General features: G+C 41.2%; 1 protein-coding gene across 1 annotated transcript in view; it reads right to left on the bottom strand.

Annotated features, from left to right (window-relative positions):
• Positions 1 to 1,042: 1,042 nt before the first annotated feature.
• The window catches only part of dnaaf4 (dynein axonemal assembly factor 4), a 28,575-nt gene continuing 7,798 nt past the window's right edge, over positions 1,043 to 21,819 (bottom strand). Inside the window, exons 3-10 of the mRNA XM_073472801.1 lie at positions 13,714 to 13,861; positions 9,830 to 9,963; positions 9,473 to 9,677; positions 9,247 to 9,392; positions 6,330 to 6,439; positions 6,094 to 6,247; positions 1,721 to 1,826; positions 1,043 to 1,487 (exon numbers count right to left, since the gene is read on the bottom strand). Of these exons, the coding sequence (XP_073328902.1) occupies positions 1,369 to 1,487; positions 1,721 to 1,826; positions 6,094 to 6,247; positions 6,330 to 6,439; positions 9,247 to 9,392; positions 9,473 to 9,677; positions 9,830 to 9,963; positions 13,714 to 13,861 (1,122 nt within the window). The 3' untranslated portion in view covers positions 1,043 to 1,368. The remainder of the gene's footprint in view (positions 1,488 to 1,720; positions 1,827 to 6,093; positions 6,248 to 6,329; positions 6,440 to 9,246; positions 9,393 to 9,472; positions 9,678 to 9,829; positions 9,964 to 13,713; positions 13,862 to 21,819) is intronic.

Raw genomic sequence — 21,819 nt, 5'->3', positions numbered from 1 at the left:
AGCTATTATCAGAATAATAAAAAGAAGAAAGCACCATACCACCAGTTTTTCCAGAATCATCTGGAGACTCACACTAGCCTTCCCATGACCCAGCAGCACTGGGTCCTGACCCACTGTGTGGTCTGATCAGTTGACCTCAATTTGCACTTCAGATTCACGGCAATAAAGGCCTTTACAAAAAGTCTGCGTTTACAAAGAGGAGAAGCAATGTCCAAATCCCTTCAATGTGAAATCAGTGTCATAAAATACTGTAGAGGGAGCAGGGTGGACTGGGGATGGTCTGTGAGCAGTCAGTCTGATGTGAACTTAAAGCCTCTGATCTTGGAGGTTAGCTGACAACAAACATTCAGTTGTGTCTACATCTGTTAACATTTTTCTGTCTCTCAACACTGATGTACCATTGGTGGATGAAGGATTCAGATCCTTAAATTTGGCATGATACATTTTACATACATTCAAATATACCTTCTGGTAAAATAATGGTTTCAAAACTACCTTTAAATTTGGCAACTGTGTCCAAAATAATGCCACAATTTGAATGTCAAATTTTGGAATTAAGCATTCCTTTGTGTGCTTACAAAGCATACCAGATGTCATAAATCTCCTCACTATACTATTTATTTACATGGTGGAAATGAAAGTTCTTGGAAACATTATCTAGTGTATGGACTCCATGAAATTATTCCCTGCCTCCTGGACAATGCAAAGCCTTTTAAATAAACCATCTATGTGACATGACTATGATCATAGCAACTGCACCTGAAAAATAACAAGAATTTGTTGGAGACAGCTCAAAGTTTTTCATTTCTTGTCTTTCTTTTTAGTTTTAGCTGACCATACTCCAGTTACTAAAACAATAAGAAAACTATGTTGTCAAAATGACATTATATGATATAGTGAAAGAAAAACACGCCAGCTCAAGGTTGCAGAAGTCTTTATGTACTAAAATGCACTAGCACAAAAGGCCAGACATTTGAAAGAACTGAAGGTGTCTTTTATTATATTCACACTCAGTGTCAACCTACATACTAGTACTAAAAAGCTGACATGTAAAATTCATATTGAAAATAAAAAATTCTATGAATTCACATATCAACATCCATCATTTGCATTTCACTTTAGGTGCAACATTTAACCACACAAGGGCGCTCTGTGCATACTGATAGAGTATCTCCTATGAACTCAGCATCATAGAGTAGAACACACTGTGTTCTCCACACAAACATACCTGTCCCAGTTTCCAATAAGGCAGTTAGTGTGTGACTGTGTGGTCACAGATACACAGCAGCCTTGAGTTCTCTGTTATCATGTACTAATCTATTTGGTAAGGGATAACAGAAACAAGCATCACAGTGCATTTTCTGTGTGTTACTGTGTCTCAGGTTGAGCTGCAGTGCCTTGAATGATGTCTCTGATTCTTTGCGTGTCTGCCTGCAGTGCTTCATTGTGAGGGTCAATCTTTAGAGCAGCCTGGTAGTCCTGTAACCCTGAGAAAACATGTCACAGGTCGATCAGCTGACCGCACAGAATAGGTAGAAACATGTTCAAACTTCTACAGTGACCTATTGTTACTACACCATTATATCTTTCAAAACAAAAGCAAAAAGCGTTGATGTTTAGAGTTCAATCATTGTGAGTGTCATTAAAGTTCAAAAATAAAATTTAAAAGTGTATAGGACCAGTGTACCAAATCAGAAAGACTAACTGATGCAGTTCAAACCTTCTGCATAGAGCTGGAGCTGGCAGAAAGCAGATCCACGGCGAACATGGGCTCTGACTCTGGCAGCTGCGTTGGCAGCAACTGGGGGAGTCAACAGATCAAGAGCCTGCAGAGAAACATGATGTTTATCTCAGCTTTACAGAAAAGCTATACAAGAGCTTAATATGGCTTTACAATCAGCCTAATTCACAACATGACGTGTACGATTATAAACATGGCACTGTGAGATAATGTCTGTGTAGTCGGAGTAACTTATGTTGTGTTCATTTAATGACACTACGTTCACATTAAGCACACTGCAGGATCAACAGCAAAATCCAAAACGGAGACTCTAAAAACTCAACCAGCTTCAAGATACAAATGTTCACGCTCATGAAGGACAAAGAAATCCATGCAACACAGTCAAAGATATTCTCTGTTTGATTCCAAACCTTCTTCTTCCTTCTCAAAGCCTGGCGCCTACAGTACCCACACTGCAACTGGACCAAGGAGAGGATTATGAGGAGCAGGATCCAGAGGTCTGGTGAGCTCATACACCCCAATTTATTTATTTATTTATTTTTTATACAGTGTTTGATGTGTAAAATCAGTGGAGATATTGACTGGTCAGTGATTAACCCATCTACATCCAGTTTACTGTCTAATGATTCACCATCTGCTAAACTTAGTACCAGTTTGACAGTCATTACAGTGCTTGCTTGCCCAGTGACACATGTGCACAGTTCTTTTCACGATATTATCAAATCTTCCCTCTCATTCATGCTGGAAATGCAAGGAAATGGTTACACAAAAGGTTACGTATGAACACAAAGGAGGCTGGTGAAAAACACAACTAATCATGCAGTGATGTTTACCCAATGAAAAGCTCAGGTGGAACTAGTTATATCAACAATGATGTCTTATTAAGTGAGAAGGGGGCAGTGTGCCCTTCAGTGGCATGTAGGATAATCTAATGTGCAGACCCAAACCAACAATTCATTGATCCTATTGTCAAGTATTATTTTTGTAACCAAAGCCAGATAGATCATCTTTCTTTGTGCATAGAGCTCCACGTTGTACCAGGGATGGACTGATTATCTGCCTGGCCTGGGGGGCCATAATCAGCATTTTTCCAATCATCAGTATTGCAGTTTTTGTGTGTCTGATTGCTGATAAAATAAATTAATTTGAAAATGTGCAACTTTGACTACGATGCAGCATTCTTTCTCTGTCTGTAGTCACCACGCTGTGGTCTCACTCAGTGCCCCACCGTCAACACTATCTGATTGGTTACATGTCAAAAGTAACAGCCTATCAACATCAAATAAACTTAATCTCCAAAGTAACTAGTAACTAAACTTATCAAATAAATGTAGTAGAGTAAAGTATAAAGTATCAGAAAATGGAAATACTTAAAGCTGCTGTAAGTGTTGCCGTCATTTTAGCTAACTTCCTGTTTTCTAGTTAGCAGTCCTGTGTGTGTTCATCAAGCAGATAGGACTGTCCCTTTATGGAGTTTCTGTCCCAACTGGATAAAAGTGGGCAGGGATACCAGAAAATTTATTTTCTCTTTTACTGCATGAGCAGAGAGAGGAGAGACACGGGTTACTGGACAAACACTCCATAACAGTTGAAAGTGCTGTATCGTAGGCAACTAGGCTTGTTTCAGTTTCTTGAAGACGTTTCACCTCTCATCTCTTGTGGGTCGCTGACCCAACCGGCCTTCATGTGGATTGTTTGGGCTAGGTGAGCCCAGGTGGTGTGAATGGTTGTTAAGCTGTCTGGGGAGGGAACTCAGTACTGCATTGTATGTGGGTGATAAGTAATGTCTTAGGCCACCTCCTCTGTTCAAAGACGGTCGTTCCAGTTTGACATAGATGGATTCTTTTACTCCTCTTTCAAACCATCTGTCTTCTTTAGCCAAGATGTTTACACTGTTGTCCTCAAAGGAATGATGTTTCTCCTTCAGATGTAAGTGACAGCAGAGTCTTGACCTGAGGAGTTGGCTCTCCTGTGTTGTGCCATTTGTTTATGGAGAGGTTGTTTTGTTTCCCCCAAAGTACAAATCTGTGCAGTCCTGGCTGCATTGAACAGCATCAACTACATTACTCTGTTTATGCCTGGGTGTTTTGTTCTTAGGATGGAGTTTCTGCCTCAGCGTGTTGGTAGGTTGAACCAGTATATGATGTTTATTAAAGATCCTCCTAAGTTTCTCAGATGTTCCTGCGACATAAGGAATGAAGATGTTTTGTTTTCTCGTCTCCTCCTCTCTGTCTGCTCTGGATCTTTTACAGGTTTGAAAAAAGGTCCAGTTTGGGTCGCCACAGGTTTTAAGTGCTCCCCTGATGTGCTTCTGTTCCTTCTCCTTCTCCTCTGACTTAGTGGGCACGGTCTCAGCACGATGGTTTAGGGTTCTGATGACCCCCAGCTTGTGCTCCAGTGGGCGATGAGAGTCGAACAGCAAGTATTGATCTGCGTATGTAGGTTTTCTGTACACCTCAATGTTGAGGCTTCTGTCTTCTCCAATGTGTACTGCACAGTCCAAGAAGTGCAGACAGGAAGTAGGTGGTCATCAGACAGAGGTCAAGCAAGGCACAAATATGGTCTGGGGTGAAGCTGGTTCTGCTGGACAGAGTACTGTCCAGTAGCAGGCGTTTCTTCACCATCTTAACCGCTTCTTGAGTGGGAATGCATGTAAAGAGTAATGTAACATCATAAGAAACCATTGTTGCATCTGGGTCCAGTGTTATTTTTCTCACCTTGTTGGTGAAATCCTGTGAGGTTTTGATGTGGTGTTGAGTGTTACCGACCAAAGGAGCTAGGATACTGGCTAAGTGCTTGGATATGTCATAGGTAACTGATTTAATACTGCTGGTGATGGGTCTGAGTGGTGTTCCTTCCTTGTGGATCTTGGGGAGTCCATAGATACATGGGATGTCTTCCCCGGGGTACAGTTTGTAATATGATGGCCTGTCAATGGCTTTATCCTTTTCCAGTTTTTGCAGATATTCTATAACCTTCTTTTTGTAGCTACTGGTAGGATCTCGCCTCAGAGTCTCATAGGTGTTAGCTGTGTTTAGCACTACAGTGCATCTCCCTTTGTCTGCTAGCAAGATGGTGATGTTCCGGTTTCTTCTGAGTGATGCCAGGGCCTTCATTTCCTCAGTAGTGAGGTTGGAGGGGGATGCTTTTGCATTAGCAAGAGCAGCTGATACCTTCAACCGTAGCTTTTCTGCCTCTGTGTCTGCCAGCTTGTTGTTTCTGATGGCTGACTCTGTTGCTGTGATGAGATCTACTACCGGTATCTGTTCTGGAGTTACTGCAAAGTTCAGTCCTTTGGCAACAACATTCTTCTCTGGTTGGGTGAGCTCTCTGTTGGACAAGTTTTTCACCCACTTCTCTTGTATGTCTGAATATGCTGTGTTGTTGATGTCCTTATTTCTCCAGGTGAGAGCTTCTGTTTTTTTGACGTGCCTGTAAAGTTTTTAATTTTCATGTCTGCCGTTCCTTACCTTTAGTGTGTTGTGATGCTTGTGCCTTCTTAACAAACTTGGAGACATTTTCCAGGACGTTGCTTGGTAGTAGTGATGTTAGTTCCTCAAATGTCTGGTCAGCCTTAGCAGTGAGTGCATTGATGCTAAAATAAACCTGTCACCTCTTTCATTGAGTAGCTGGTTTTGAGCCCTCTGAAAGATCCTTGTGGCCCTGTAGAACTGAAAAAAGCCTCTTGGATGAGAGGTGAAACGTTTTCAAAAACTGAAACAAGTCCAGTTGCCTACGATACAGCACTTAGACTAACCATGACCTGGATGACTGAGAACTTTCATCAACACTCCATAACAGTGATTACTGTTGGAATGCAGAGCTATTGAACGCACATTTTAATAAGGAAATAACATAGCAGCTTTAAGGATTTCAGTACCTAAAAACTGTACTTGAGTCCAGTACTTTAAAGTAAAGTCTACTTAGTTATTCCATCACTGGTTATTCTAAATTTGGATTAAAATTTTTACTGCAGATGTATATTGGTTTCAAATATCTGCTTTTGGTCTTCTTGATCACTACTAATCAGTATCGACTTCAGTCCTGAAAATAATAAATCCCTGGTTACTGCCACTGAAGTTGTGTGTCAGAATTAACTGTAAAGACTTTATAGAGGCTGCAGTAGTAGAATTTTAATTTAGGAGAAACATTACAACAGTGTCGCACACAGCAGTGAGCAGACTAGATGACCCCATTCTATATTCTCTCTCCTTGTACAGAATTTCCAGATATTATTAATCAAGTTATGTGCTGCTGCTATTAGCAAGTTTCAAGACACCAGCAAGTGCAGTTTTAATGTGTGTAACATGCAGTGGAGAGCAGATGATGTAAAACACAGACACAGTACGGACCTGAGAGGAATCCTCAATGGCCTTGTGAAGATTTCTTAACTTGAGATGACATGCAGCCCTGTTTGAATACAGAGCTGGGATCTTTCTGTTGAGCCTGACAGCCAGGTTGTAGGCATTCACTGCACCCAGGTAGTCCCCAGTCACAAAGCATTTACTAAAGGAGAGAGTAACTTTAGTGTTCATGGTTCAGAAAAAATAAGTGTTGTTAAACTGTTTTGAGAGGAGACTTGACTTACTCTCCTTTGTTCTTTAACCAGTCAGAATTCTTCTCATTCTCCTTCAGGTCCTTCAGCTCCTCAACATCTGCATTTACAGCACGTCTGGCTTCAGCTTGTTTTTTGAGCCACTAGTTGGTTGGAATATATAAAGTGCAATCTTAGTACTAATTCCACTCAGAAAGAATATGGTTAATAAAATATTATAATTAGACAAACGCTATGTTCTAATAATTTTCTATATTTAAGAAATGTCTTCATTAGAACCATAAAAGACTCATGGCTTATGCATCAACAAAACCTGTGCTACAATTCATCATAGTTGATGTTGACAGATGACAGTGGCAAGTGATGAGTCTAGTGTGAATCAGCAGTGAAAGCATTACTTTAGCAGCCTGTGGCCTCCATTCTGTGTGAAGCAGCCCTGCTGGCAGCACAGCTCTTGGGAAGCTGAAATGATGGCGGCTGATCAAATGATCTTCACTAATCAGAAATGTATGGAGCAGAGGTGCATTTACAGGTGGCTCCATGAGGAGTAAACAGGAAGGAAAGTGAACATATTTCATTAATTACAATATAATGTAAGGGGGCGGCTGTAGCTCAGTGGGTAGAGCAGGTGACCAGCAACCAGAATGTCACTGGTTCGAACCCCGGCTCCCCTGGGCGGAACCGAGCTACATGCCGAAGTATCCTTGAGCAAGATACTGAACCCCGAAATTGCTCCTGACGCGCAGTTGTGTGGCAGCCTCTGCCGTCAGAAAGGGCCCTGCGATGAGCTGGCGACCAGGGATATACCCTGGCCTCCGCCCATATGAAAACTGGGATTGGCTCCAGTAACCCCCGCAACCCCCTGAAAGGGGGGGATAAAGCGGCAACATCCCCGTGACCCTCACGGATAAAGCGGCCAAGAAAATGAGATGAGAGATGAGATGAGACAATATAATGTAATATACAAAGTAGTACAGTATCAATGGTATATTATTACTACTACAATAAGAATATATAAATGGTGTATTATTACCACAATATGAATATATTAATGGTATATTATTACCACAATATGAATATATCAATGGTATATTATTACTACAATAAGAATATATCAATGGTATATATTACTACATAAGAATAAGAATATATTAATGGTATATGATTACTACATAAGAATATAGCAATGGTATATTATTACTACATAAGAATATATCAATGGTATGTTAATACCACATTAAGAATATTTTAAATAAATAATAATTACTTATAAGAATATATTAATGGTATATTGTAACTATAATAAGAACATATTAATAGCATATTGTTACTACATTAAGAATATATCAATGTATATTAATACCACATTAAGAATATATTAAATAAATTAGAATACTAATAAGAATATATTCATGGTATATTGCTTGTATATTTGCAAGAGACTAACAATATGTTTTTAATGTACTTACTTATAATACAAATAAGGTAGACTATAAATAAACTAATCAATCATGAATAGTACATACACAGCAATATACTTAAAGTGTACAAAGTCAGGGTACGAGTATTCTTAAGCATGCTAAGATTTAATACACTTAGTATATTTGAGGGCATGCCATAATGCCTTTTCATAACTAGGGATAGCCTGATTATCGGCCTGGCCTAATATCAAGTCAGATATTCAGCATTTTTCCAATTATTGGTACCAATGTTTTTTGTGTCTGATTGGTGATAAAAGAAATTAATTCAATAATGTGCTACTTTGGCTCTGATGTAGCATCCTTTCTCTCTCTGTAATCACAGGGTACATAACATTTCCCCCTAAATTGCATTCTCGTTTCCCTCACTGCGTCTTTTCCTTGCGTCTTAGTCCCTCCCACCGAGGATTTGTGGAGAAGCACGAGGAAACCATGGGAGGAGAGAGGAGACGAAGGAGTGTATTTTGTGAGAAATGAGATGTCCTTTCCTCTGAAGTGTCATGTGAAGCGATGTTGATTGATGCTGATCATAGCTGCATCAGCTGTCCGTCAGCTTTAACAGCTGTAGAGACTGAATTTGTGTCTGCAAACAGCCCCTTGCCAAAAATGCCATTCTTTATATTATTTAATAATAACAACACAGAACTTATAACTGTTGAGAGATTCAAATAATCAATAAAGTCAAACTGATGTGCCGTGTGCGATTATCTGAAACTGCTTATCCTTTTCAGGGTCACGGGGGGGCTGGAGCCGATCCCAGCTGACACTGGGCAACTGCGGGGTACACCCAGGATAAGTCGGCAGTTCATCACAGGGCTAACATATAGGGACAAACAACCATCCACGCTCACATTCACACCTACGGACAATTTAGAGTAACTGATCAAGTACCCAGAGAGAACCCACGCAGACAACATGCAAACTCTACACAGAAAGGCCCTGCCCCAACCAGGTCTCGAACCCAGGACCTTCTTGCTGCAGTGCTTACCACTGCGCTGCCGTGCTGCCCAACTAACTAAAGTTAAATAAATGGAGTGGAAGTATAAATTATCAGAAATGGAAAAATACTAACAATTGTACTTAAGTACAGTACTTGGGTAAGTTGTACTTAGTTACATTCAATCACTGATTATTCTAAATTTCGATGATCTTTTTTTCTTTTTTCTATGTTTACTGCATACTCCTTGATAACTAATAATTGGTATTTGCCCTTTTTTAAACATGCATTTGTGAAAATACTGTATTCCTTTTCAAAAAATTTTATTAGTCACCATACGCAGAACAGTTGAAGGTACAGTATGATCGAGCATCAAAGTGAGAGGATTTTTGCTGTCCAACTAATTCTAGACTGGTGTCTTTCATCCTCTTTGGATGATCGCCTGATAGTTAATGTTGATCTATTTAGAGTCTACAAATGTGAATGAGACTGTGCTGCAAGTTTCCACAGAAATATGTTGATGCGTGTTTCTCACCTCTTCTTCCTCTGGCACTCTTGATTCCCTGAGGGCTGTTGAAAAAACTCGTGGGGTAAATGTGACTTGAATGTTTCCAGCAAGTCTTGGAGCAGGCAGGTCTGCTTTTTTTTTCTTGCTCTTTGCTTCACTGTTGGCTTGTTGATCTAAACACAGGAATATGTTCATTATCATACCAAAACCAACTAATATAGAAGCTAATTTGATTGCACAGTTAATTACTTACCCGGTATGACCGTTCCACCACCTGAACATCCATTGTCTTGCTTCTCTGTCATGACTTTCACTTTGTTTTGACCGTCTCTCTGACTCTGATGTTTGAGTTGGGCTTCCTCCTTCTGTCTCAGTTGCCATGCTGCTAGCTCTGCTGTGGTTATGTCTCGCTCAGTCTCCTTCATTTTCTGGATACTGTCTCTTTCCTCCTTTTCAAGCTGGGATCAAGTAAAAAACAAAGCCTATATATAAGTCCTTAAGTCATATATAGCTAGAAGGCTTCTAGATTTTACTGCAGACTTCTGAAGGTAATTTTGGACACTTGGTGATGTGAATATTGAGTAGATTGTGGAGTCACTGAGTAAGTTACCTTCATCATTGTCTCCAGTGCATATTTTTTCTCTGCATGCTGTTTCTCTGCCTTGGATCTAGACTCTAAAGAAAGCTTTTCCTGGTATTTCAACAGAGCCTTTTCTCTGATCGTCCTCTGTTTTTCTTTATCATCTGAAACACATCAATTTATAATGGTAAATTAATTGTATGTAAAGGTATGACATACTTTTAATGAAGTGAAGCAGATATTTGAAATGATTAGCTCGGGGTTATCAGGGATCTCTATTTATCTTAGAGCCTAATGTAGGGCCTGTAGGCCATGTGCAACTAGACACCTTAATTCATATGGTCCATGATGTCTTGTCCTGGGTTTTGTGTCTCGTGGACTTCCTGTTTTATTTTGAAAAGTAACTCTCCTCTCGTTTCAGGTCACTTGCCCTTCCTCATGTGCCACCAGTCTGATGTCTCCCCTAATCCCTAATTGTTTCCACCTGTGTTCCCTCACCTGATGTGTCTTATAGTCTGCGTCTCCCTTTGTTCTGTGTCAGAGTGTTGTATTCGTCTCGCACCCAAGGGCTCATTCACAGCCTCGTTCACGCCAAGAATCAAAGTTTTTATTTCTTTTTCTTGATCCTCTTAAGTGAGTGACTTTTGTTTGTAATTTTTCTCAGTGTATTCAAGTCTAAGTTCATGGCCATTTGTTTGCCTCCGGTGGAGTGCCTCTTTTGTTTCATTCATTTTTCATAGTCAGTCGAGAGAGTAGTTTATGTTTATAGCCTTTTCTTATTCCTCCGATTGGAGTGATTTTTTTTTTGTTTGTTTTTTTTTGTTTTTTTGTTATAAGTTTTCATAGCCGAGTGAGCCAGAGTAGTTTAGTTCTTAGTTCTTTTCTTTGCCTCCTCAGGAGTGATTTTCTGTTTCCTTTCCCTTTTTCTTTGAGGTTGTTTTGCCTCAATTTGTTGTTGTACTGTTTCTTGTTTCCTCAGCCTGCAGATTAGATATTGTGATTTATAGCCTATTTGTTTCTCACCTTGCTTAAGAGTTCAAGTGAAAAAAAACAAATTTCACAATTAAAAGCCTGCTCTTATTGTCCTAAATTCTGCTCCTGAGTCCTCCTTTCAAGCCCAGGCCTGACACATGAGTGATTTTAAAATCTTATTTAGTCTACTGATGTTTGAAAATGTTGTCATTGTTGTGACTGCTATGCATCACTATCACTTTATGTGTTGATTGCTTCCATGTTCTTCCTATACCAAAGACGTTTTTCCCAACACAGACACTAGACATGTTGGCAGTAGCAATAAGGTAATGTTGGGATCCACAGATGAAGTTGTTCACTGTGGATTTCAAAATGCAGCAGCAAAGACTGCCAAGAGACCCAGCTTTGAGCTACTATTGGTCAGGGTGACAGATCCCCCACTGACCAGGTAGTCAAAACTCCAGCTCCTTTTTTTTGTCTCTCTATTCTCCCATTGTGCTGCCTGCCCTCTTCGCTCTTCAGAGCTCTTCTCCAGGTCTGCCCCCATGGAGCTGGCCACCAGTTCTCTTCTCCTGGATTCTTCTGGGCCCAACAGCTGCTGAGAGCTTCCAGCTGCATTTCCAGCAGGCCCACAGAACTTCTCCCCACAGCAGTGATGCAAGGTCCTGCCAGTACACCAGCTCAGTTAGTACCAGCAGCTGTGATACACAGCTTGCCAGCTAACTCCACAATCCGAGGAAAACGCAGCAACGAGGTAGCACCAAGCTGCTACCCCTGCGAAGGAAAGGAGCAACCAGTTTCCTCCATCCACCATCTTTCATCGTCCATTGCACAGCAAGGACAGCACTGTTCAACATTGGGATTACAATGTACTCATCAGCTAAGGACCCATCAGCACCTTTTCTTCAAAGACTGGTAACGTTGAACTGGGCCTTGATAGCACACAGCATAGCATAGCATGGCTAAGCACAAGACTGCTTAACTGGCTGATGTAATGCACATGTGCTCCATTTAGGTGTTTTGTTCACTGTTTGGGTGTTATTGTAATCTCTGTGTAGTCAGGTTATTGATATTTTTGCTTTGCTATACGGCTAACTTGATGAGATTTAATTATTGAATTGGCTATCATGTCCCTTCTTCAAGGCTGGTGCTCCTGAGGCGATCTAATGTATCTAGATCAGTGGTTCTCAAACTTTTTCGGTCATCCCCCACTTTGGACAAGGGGGAATTTTCAAGCCCCACCTGCCCCCATCGCCCCAACACAATGCTAATGAATTACGCCAAGCTTAACATCCGCGCGAAAGTTTGTTCCTCTACAATTGACCGTTCGCTAAGCCCTGCCCCCCTTAGTTACTGTTGCTATGTCTGTCAAGCTTTCGCTCCTACCATAAGAAATATGGAGTTTTCAGTGATATCAATAAGAGATATTCCAAAGGAAATTACGACAAATTTCTGGAAAAACTGTTTGGTGATATCAGAGAGAAGCCGACAGAATGGTCTTCGGTATGCATTTGAGAGATACATCCACAATATCATCTGCTGGCGGAGTATAAATGTTTGTTGTTGTTCTGATCGCACTCTGGGAATTTCACTCAGGTAGATCAAACTTAATACAGTACAGTCGTGAATCCCTATTACAAATCGGGATCACGCAACAACAACTACCCGATATGGATACTTTCCCACATAGTCACCGGATACCAGCGGAGATAGCCAGACCATCGGAGCCTCCGTGGATGATCACACTGAGTGGCAGGCGGCGGAGCCTGCGGAGGGAGCGCAAGCAGAAGCGGGGCTGCCAGGGCGGCACTCTTGCTCGACTAAAGAGGAATCCCAGGAGACCACCGCTCCCCAGCCTCTTCGTTGCCAACGTCAGGTCTCTTAACAACAAAATGGATGAACTACGATTTCGCTTATCAACATGGTCACTCGTCCAGGAGAGTTGTGTGATTATAATCACTGAGACCTGGCTACACTCGGGAGTCCCAGACGCAGCTATCAAGCTAGCGGGCCGCGCTTACCACCGCGGCGACAGGAACAGTGACTATTGATATGATCTTTGTTGTCATTAAAGAAAGGCATTGATAAAAATAGGCATAAAAAGGAAAATTTCCTCCCGTTTGTCGCGCCCCACCTGTCACATCTCTATTCCCCACCAGTGGGGCGCGCCCCACACTTTGAGAACCGCTGATCTAGATCGTAACTGCATCTTAATATCTATCAAAATGAATAATTATCACTGATAATCATTATCATTGATAGACAATATAACCCGAATTCCCTATTGTGTTAAAGCACAACAGCAAAATTATTGTATAACCTACAGTACAGCAAAAAAAACACCCACTTACCTACAAATTATAAATGACACAGTTACAGTTTGAAATACACACTGTACACTGTATCATCCACATACATTCACCTAAATCCTACATGCTTTATGCATTGAATATAGACACGTAGGCATGCATATAGTGTACATAACCACACACTTTATGTGCAGTCTAATACTTCACTCATTCAGTTTGTACTCATTTGCACTACAGCTTTATGTCTATTTCTGTCTGCTTGTAAATTGTTCTGTGTGAAAGTACATTAAAAACAAAATAAAACTGGAGTCCTATGTGTTCACATACTTGGACAATGAAGGGGATTTTGATTCTGAAATGTAGAATAAAGAGCAAGTCCTGAACAATAAAATGTTTCTGAAAGCTGAAATATTGAAGTCTTCTCCAGCTACAGCACAGTTCTGTGCCACAGGTTTGTCTTAATACATAACTCGGCCAGTTTGTTCATTCAATGACAGCTAATGAAAATCTTATTTTTGACACACTGGCTATGGTTGCTGGCAATTCCTGATACTACCTCTTGTATCGTATGCCTTTGAATTGTGCAGCTGAACGGTTTAGTGAAAGGACTACATACAGGGTAGATGCTCTTACTTTTAATTATCATCAGACGCTCCCACACTTTGTTGGTCTTCTTTGGCAAACTGATTACTGCAACTCCGTTTCCAACCTTTGCTGTGCTTCTGACTTCATCAACAGGTTCAAACAGGAAGGCTTCAAAGAGGTACGGTGAGAAATGCACCTGTACAGAAGAGAATGTGGAAAACATTTATGGGTACTGTATGAAGACAAACACCAGAACCTGTTTAAAGAATGTTTGGCTTAAATTAGTTTAGACATCATAATGGCACTTTAGACTACACAATACAGCTACACTGTAGGCTACACAACTTAGCTACACTGTAGCCTATACAACACAGCTACACTGCCGGCTACACAACACAGCTACACTGTAGGCTACATAATAGCCTGTAGGCTACACAATACAGCTACACTGTAGCCTACACATTACACTGTAGGCTACACAATACAGCTACACCGTAGGCTACACAACACAGCTACACTGTAGCCTACACAACACACTGTAGGTTACACAATGCGCTGTAGGTGACACAATACAGCAACACTGTAGTCTACACAATACAGCATAACCTACACAATACAGCTACACTATAGCCTACACAATACAGCTACACTGTAGGCTAAACTGTAGGCTACACAATACAGCGTAGCCTACACAATACAGCGTAGCCTACACAATACGGCATAGCCTAAACAATACGGCGTAGCCTATACAATACAGCTACACTGTAGGTGACACAATAGACTGTAGACTACACAATACAGCTACATTGTAGGTTACACAACACAGCTACACTGTAGCCTACACAACATGCTGTAGGCTACACAATACAGCTACACTGTAGGCTACACAGTGCAGCTACACTGTAGGTTTCACAATACAGCTACACTGTAGCCTACACAATACAGCTACATTGTAGGTTACACAACACAGCTACACTGTAGGTTACACAACACAGCTACACTGTAGCCTACACAACATGCTGTAGGCTACACAATACAGCTACACTGTAGCCTACACAATACAGCTACACTGTAGGCTACACAGTGCAGCTAAGCTGTAGGTTTCACAATACAGCTACACTGTAGCCTACACAATACAGCTACACAATACACTGTAGGCTACACAATACAGCTACACTGTAGGCTACACAATATACTGTAGGCTACACAATACAGCTACACTGTATGCTAAACAACACAACTACACTGTAGGCTACACAATACAGCTACACTGTAGCCTACACAATACAGCTACACTGTAGGTTTCACAATACAGCTACACTCCAGGTTCCACAATACAGCTACACTGTAGCCTACACAATACAGCTACACTGTAGGCTACACAATTATAGCACATTGCAGCTAAACTGTAGCCTACATAATACAGCTACATTGTAGCCTACACAACTTAGCAACACTGTAGCCTACAAAATACAGCTACACTGTCGGCTACACAACACAGCTACACTGTGGGCAACATAACAGCCTGTAGAATACACAATAAAGCTACACTGTAGCCTACACAATAGACTGTAGGCTACACAATACAGCTACATTGTAGCCTACACAATACACTGTAGGTTCCACAATACAGCTACACTGTAGCCTGCACAATACACTGCAGGCTACACAACACAGCTACACTGTAGCCTACACAACACACTGTAGGTTACACAATGCACTGTAGGTGACAAAATACAGCAACACTGTAAGCTACACAATTAGGGATGTCCCGATCAGGTTTTTTTTACCCCAATCCCGATCTGAGTCATTTAATATTCAGTATCTGCCGATACCAAGTCCCGATCCGATACTTAGCCCTAACTAATATTTTCTTAGATAATACAGCTGCATTAAGAAAAAAATCACCTACATCCAAGCTGTTCTTAATAGCTTTTTTTTTATTTTGTTGAAACAAAGTAAATACTTTCATATGGCTCTTTCTTATTCTGCATATCCTATTGCAACATTGGTTTTAATGAGTTTTTTTTTGTTTGTTTTTTATTTTTACAAAAACAACAAGTAAACAAAGTCAGTAACTAAACCCTGATCCTCGGCCACAGAGGTGGGCTGGTTATCCAGAGCGATGAATTCAATGACCTTCTCTGTAATATTTGCGGCCATGTCGCTGACTCGAGGATATTTCTCTTTCCTTTTGAAAGTATCCACGAGTGTTTGTTGCTTCGGTGCCTTTGCCTGTATTGCTTGAGTGAACTCTTGTTTTTTTTTTTTATGTGCCGTATCAAACTTGTAGTATTAAATGCAGCTCTTTTGTTACCAGCTCGCGAAACGGTCGTATTGCAGATGTTACGTGTTGCCCTTGGACTGCTTTCGCTTTCTAATTTGAAATATTTCCACACTGCAGACATTTTATCCACAGGTTCTCCAGACTAATGCTACGAGCACGACTGCATTCTGCCACAAATTGTGCTCTGTTGACGACAGCTGACGTAAAAATAATCGGGCTTGGGTCCACGTTCAAAATTGCCGATCCCGATCAGTGAAAAAAATGCCCATATCGGCCCCGATCCCCCGAATTAAATGATCCCTATACACAATTCAGCATAGCCTACACAACACTGTAGGCTACACTATAGGCTATACAATACAGCGTAGCCTACACAGTACGGTGTAGCCTAAACAATACGGCGTGGCCTATATAATACGACTACACTGTAGCCTACGCAATACACTGTGGGCTACACAATACTATACACTGTATGCTAAACAACACAGCTACACTGTAGGCTACACAATACAGCATAGCATACACAATACAGCTACACTGTAGCCTACACAGTACAGCTACGCTGTAGGCTACACTATAGGCTGTAAAATAAAGCATAGCCTACACAATACGGCGTAGCCTAAACAATACGGCATAGCCTACACAATACAGCGTAGCCTAAACAATAGGGCTGCAACGATTCGTCGATGTTGTCGACAAAAATCGATAATAGAAATAGTCGACAATGGAATTCATTGTCGCCAGACGTGTTTTTCCAACAGAGTGAGGCATCTCATTTAATTACAATCTCTGCCGAGAGTCGCACATGCACAATAGCGTCTAGCGGTAACGTACACAGAAATGGGGGCGTCCAACACATTAGCTACGCGTACCAAAACTTGGGGAGCATTTTAGCCTGGATACGGCGAATAAAAAGATTACTTGCAAGGTTTGTAAAGCAGACCTTGCGTATCACGGCAGCACCTCGGTAATGCACAAAAATTTAAAGAGAAAGCACGTCGGGCAGTTGAACGAAACGGAGTCTGACTCGCCTCGGTAAGATTCAAGTCACATTCAAGCCAATTTTTTCGCTTTAAAAGAGAGCTTTAACGTTACGCCTGACAAATGTATTTTAAATTAAATGCAGAGAGAGCCACCATGGACCCCTTTCTGCAGAAGAGGCAGATGTGCACCCCGCAACAGGCGACTGCCCTCACTGAGTCAGTATTGCAGATGCTGATCTATGATATGAGGCCGCTGTCCGTGGTCGATGGTGCCGGGTTTCAACAGATGATAGCCCAGTTCAACCCAGACTACATCCTGCCATCCAGAACCCATTTCACCCACTTGATGAAGCAGAAATACAGTACAACGTTTCTGAAGGTAATTGTTTAAAATACACACACACACACACAAACACACACACATTTCATAATTCATATAAACAATCACACATATTTCATACAAGCAATCACAAATTTCATTTAAAAGCAATTATATATTTCATTCATATATTATATTTACATATATATATTAAAATAGCTGAAATACATAACTTAATTTTGGTAAAATCATAGAGTAGCTGCAATTATTAAAACAGTATAACTTGTATGTTGAATAGTTTCTGTTGACATGTAGGTTTTTGCACTTTAAATATTTACAAAAATCAACTTTTGTGTTTAAAGGTAAAGTAGATCCTAAAAGAGGTCAACAGCTCCCTCACATTGATGTCTGATGTTTGGACCAGCCGTGCCACAGAGGTATATCTTGGAGTTTCGTGTCACTTCATCACCAAAGACTGGCAAATGAAGACTTTGAACCTCGCCACTCTACCTCTGGAGCAGAGGCATACTGCTGTGAACATCATGATATGGATGGAAGAGGTGATAGAGAAATTTGACATCTTGCCTAGCAAAATTAAAGCAATAGTACACGACAACGGGTCTAACATGCTGGCAGCAGCTTGACTCCTGGAAGAAAAACACGGTTGGTCTTCAGTCCGCTGTGCTGGGCACACCCTCCAACTTATCGTCAACAGTGCCCTCAAAGAGCCCAGCATCAACAAAGCTACTGGTGCTGCAAGAAGCTTAGTGGAGCACTTTAGGAGAAGTGAGCTGGCAAATTCAAAACTGAAGAAGAAGCAGCAGCAAATGAACACTGCAGAGCACAAGCTGATCCAGGACGTCAGTATGCGATGGAATAGTACTTATTACATGGTGGAGAGACTCCTGGAGCAGCGCTGGCCAGTCACTGCAACTCTCTCTGACCCTGAGGTAACACCAAGAGGCAAGCACTACTTTGACCTGAAACCAGAGCAGTGGGTGCTACTTGAAGAGCTGGTGCAAGGGTTGGGGCCTTTTGAATGCGCTACCGTTTTCCTCAGTGGACAGGAGTATGCTACTGCTTCATGTCTTCCACAGCTGGTCAAAGGGCTGCAACGGTCCATACAGCAAACCCAGTTTGAGACGAGCTCAGGAAAAGCCTTTCGAGCCATCGCAGGAAAAGGAATAAGTGAGAGATGGGAGAATCTTAACACTGTGTCTGCAGAGAGAGACAACCCACTTGTTCTTGCAGCTGCCATCGATCCAAGATTCAGAAAGATGAAGTTTATCTCACCTGAAGATGGCACAAGGGTGCAAAGTACAGTTGAAGTTCTTGCCATAGAAGAGGCAAAGGCCGAGACTGGGATACATGATGACCCTGAGCTACAGCAGAAGAGGAGGGGTAATGTCCCAGGGGCAAAGTCAGCGCTGGATAACCTGCTTCAGTCTGACACTGACAGTCTGAGTGAGGAAGAAGAGGAAACCCAGGAGGACAAAAAAATCCAAATGGTGAGGAGGGAAGTTCAGATGTTCTTCACAGAGGCACCAATAGCCAAAAAGGATGACCCTCTCAGCTGGTGGAGAGAAAATGAGGGGCGTTTTCCCACACTGTCAAACCTAGCAAGATCTCTTCTGTGCATTCCTGCAACATCCACCCCGGCAGAGCGAATCTTCGCAGCAGCAGGAAATATCTGCTCCCAGAAGAGAGCAAGCCTCACACGAGAGCATGTGGATATGCTGGCTTTTCTCAGTATGAATAAACTGAACGACATAGCCTGAGCCTCATGTTGATTTTAAACCTGGTCTGTCCACCATGACAGGTTTGTGTCCAGGTTGTATCACACAGTCCATGTTTACAACTTGAATTTGGACAACTCTGAATGCTTTATTTTCAGCTGTGTATCTACAAACGTCAGTTGTTAAAACCGTTAGATTTCAGACTGTTGAGAATTGTAAAGTTCTTTTGCAACAGACTGCAGTTGACCACTGAATGTACTTCACAAAATGCACTTAATATTTGTTTTATTTACTGTTTTACTGCTGCTAATGTGCCTGTCCTTGGTTTACAGGAAAAAATGTTTACTTGATTTTAATTAATTAATTTTTTTTTATAAAACACATTTGCCTGTCCTTAAAAACTGGACAGAGGTTTATTTATTTATGGATTTATGTCTATACTGACCGAGCACTGTGCCTAATTGGTTTTAGATAGGACATTTTTATTTACTTTTTGTATGAATCAGCAGCAAAGTTGAATAAAAGATGCATTTTTCATTGAAGTACCCATCTTTCTTGTGTTTATTATCATTTGCCACATAATTTAAGCAACTTCATGCTAAATTTAAGAAAAAATTAATAATTATCCGATTAGTCGACGAATCGTTTCAATAGTCGGTGACTAGTCAACTATTAAAATAGTCGTTAGTTGCAGCCCTACTAAACAATACTGTGTAGCCTATACAATACAGCTACATTGTAGCCTACGCAATACACTGTGGGCTACACAATACTATACACTATATGCTAAACAACACAGCTACACTGCAGGCTACACAATACAGCATAGCATACACAATACAGCTACACTGTAGCCTACGCAATACACTGTAGGCTACACAATACAGATACACTGTATGCTAAACAACACAGCTACACTGTAGGCTACACAATAGACTGTAGGCTACACAATACAGCTACACTGTAGGTTACACAAACCAGCTACACTGGAGCCTACACAACACACTGTAGGCTACACAATACAGCTACACAATACAACTACACTGTAGTCTACTTAATACAGTGTAGCCTACAAAATACACTGTAGCCTACACAATACAGCTAAATTGTAGGCTATACAATACACTGTAGCCTACAAGATAAAACTACACTGTCGCCTACACAATACACTTTAGGCTACACAACACAGCTACACTGAAGCCTACACAATACACTGTAGGTTACACAATACAGTGACACTGTAGCCTACACAATACAGCTACACAGTACAGCTACACTGTAGCCTACACAATACAGCTATACTGTAGCCTACACACTACAGAACACTTTAGCCTACACAATACACTGTAGGTTACACAATACAGCTACATTGTTGGCTACACAATACAGCGTAGCCTACATAATACACTTTAGCCTACACAATACAACTACACTAAGGCCTACACAACACTGCTACCCTGTAGGCTTCACAGCTACGATGTAGCCTACACAATACACTGTAGGTTACACAATACAGAGACACTGAAGCCTACACAATACAGCTACACCAAAGGCTACACAGCTACAATGAAGCCTACACAATACAGCTACACTGTAGGTTACACAATACACTGTAGCCTACACAATACAGCTAAATCGTGTAGGCTACGTGTATTAGGTACGCTACAGTGTAGCTGTAGCTGTATTGTGTAGGTGACAGTGTAGCTTTATCGTGTAGGCTACAGTGTATTGTCTAGCCTACCATTTAGCTAGACAATACACTGTAGCCTTCATGATAAAGCTACACTGTCGCCTACACAATACACTTGAGGATACACGACACAGCTACACTGAAGCCTACACAATACAACTACACTGTAAGTTTCATAGTACAGCTACACTGGAGCCGACACAATATACTGTAGGCTACACAATACATTGACACTGTAGGCTACACAATACACTGTAGGTTACACAATACTGCTACACTGTAGGCTACACAATACACTGTAGCCTACACAATCCACCAAAGCCTACACAATACACTGTAGGTTACATGATACAGCTACACTGTAGCCTACACAATAATGGTACACTGTAGCCTACACAATAATGCTACACTGTAGTCTACACAATACACTGTAGGTTACACAATACAGAGACACTGTAGCCTAAACACTACAGCTTCACTGTAGCCCACACAATACAGCTACATTGTAGGCTACACAGTACAGCATAGCCTACACATTACAGCTACACTGTAGACTACACAATACACTGTAGTCCTACACAATACAGCTACATTGTAGGCTACACAATACAGCGTAGCCTACACAATACACTTTAGCCTACACAATACAACTACACTGAAGCCTACACAACACAGCTACACCATAGGCTTCACAGTTACGATGTAGCCTACACAATACAGCTACACTGTAGGTTACACAATACAGAGACACTGAAGCCTACACAGCACAGCTACACTGAAGCCTACACAATACACTGTAGTCTACATAATATACTGAAGCCTACACAATACACTGTAGGTTACACAATAAACTGTAGGTTACATTATACAGCTACACTGTAGCCTACACAATAATGCCACAATGAAGCCTACACAGTACACTGTAGCTTACACAATACAGAGACACTGAAGCCTACACAATACAGCTACACCGTAGGCTACACAGCTACGATGTAGCCTACACAATACACTGTAGGTTACACGATACAGCTAAACTGTAGGTTATACAATACAGCAACACTGTCGCCTACACAATACAGACAGCTACAGCTACACTGTAGCCTACCTAATACAGCGTAGCCTACACAATACACTGTAGG

Source organism: Pagrus major, chromosome 8, assembly GCF_040436345.1.
Source record: "Pagrus major chromosome 8, Pma_NU_1.0".
Lineage (NCBI taxonomy): Eukaryota > Metazoa > Chordata > Actinopteri > Spariformes > Sparidae > Pagrus > Pagrus major.
This window is presented reverse-complemented; position numbering and strand designations above follow the sequence as displayed.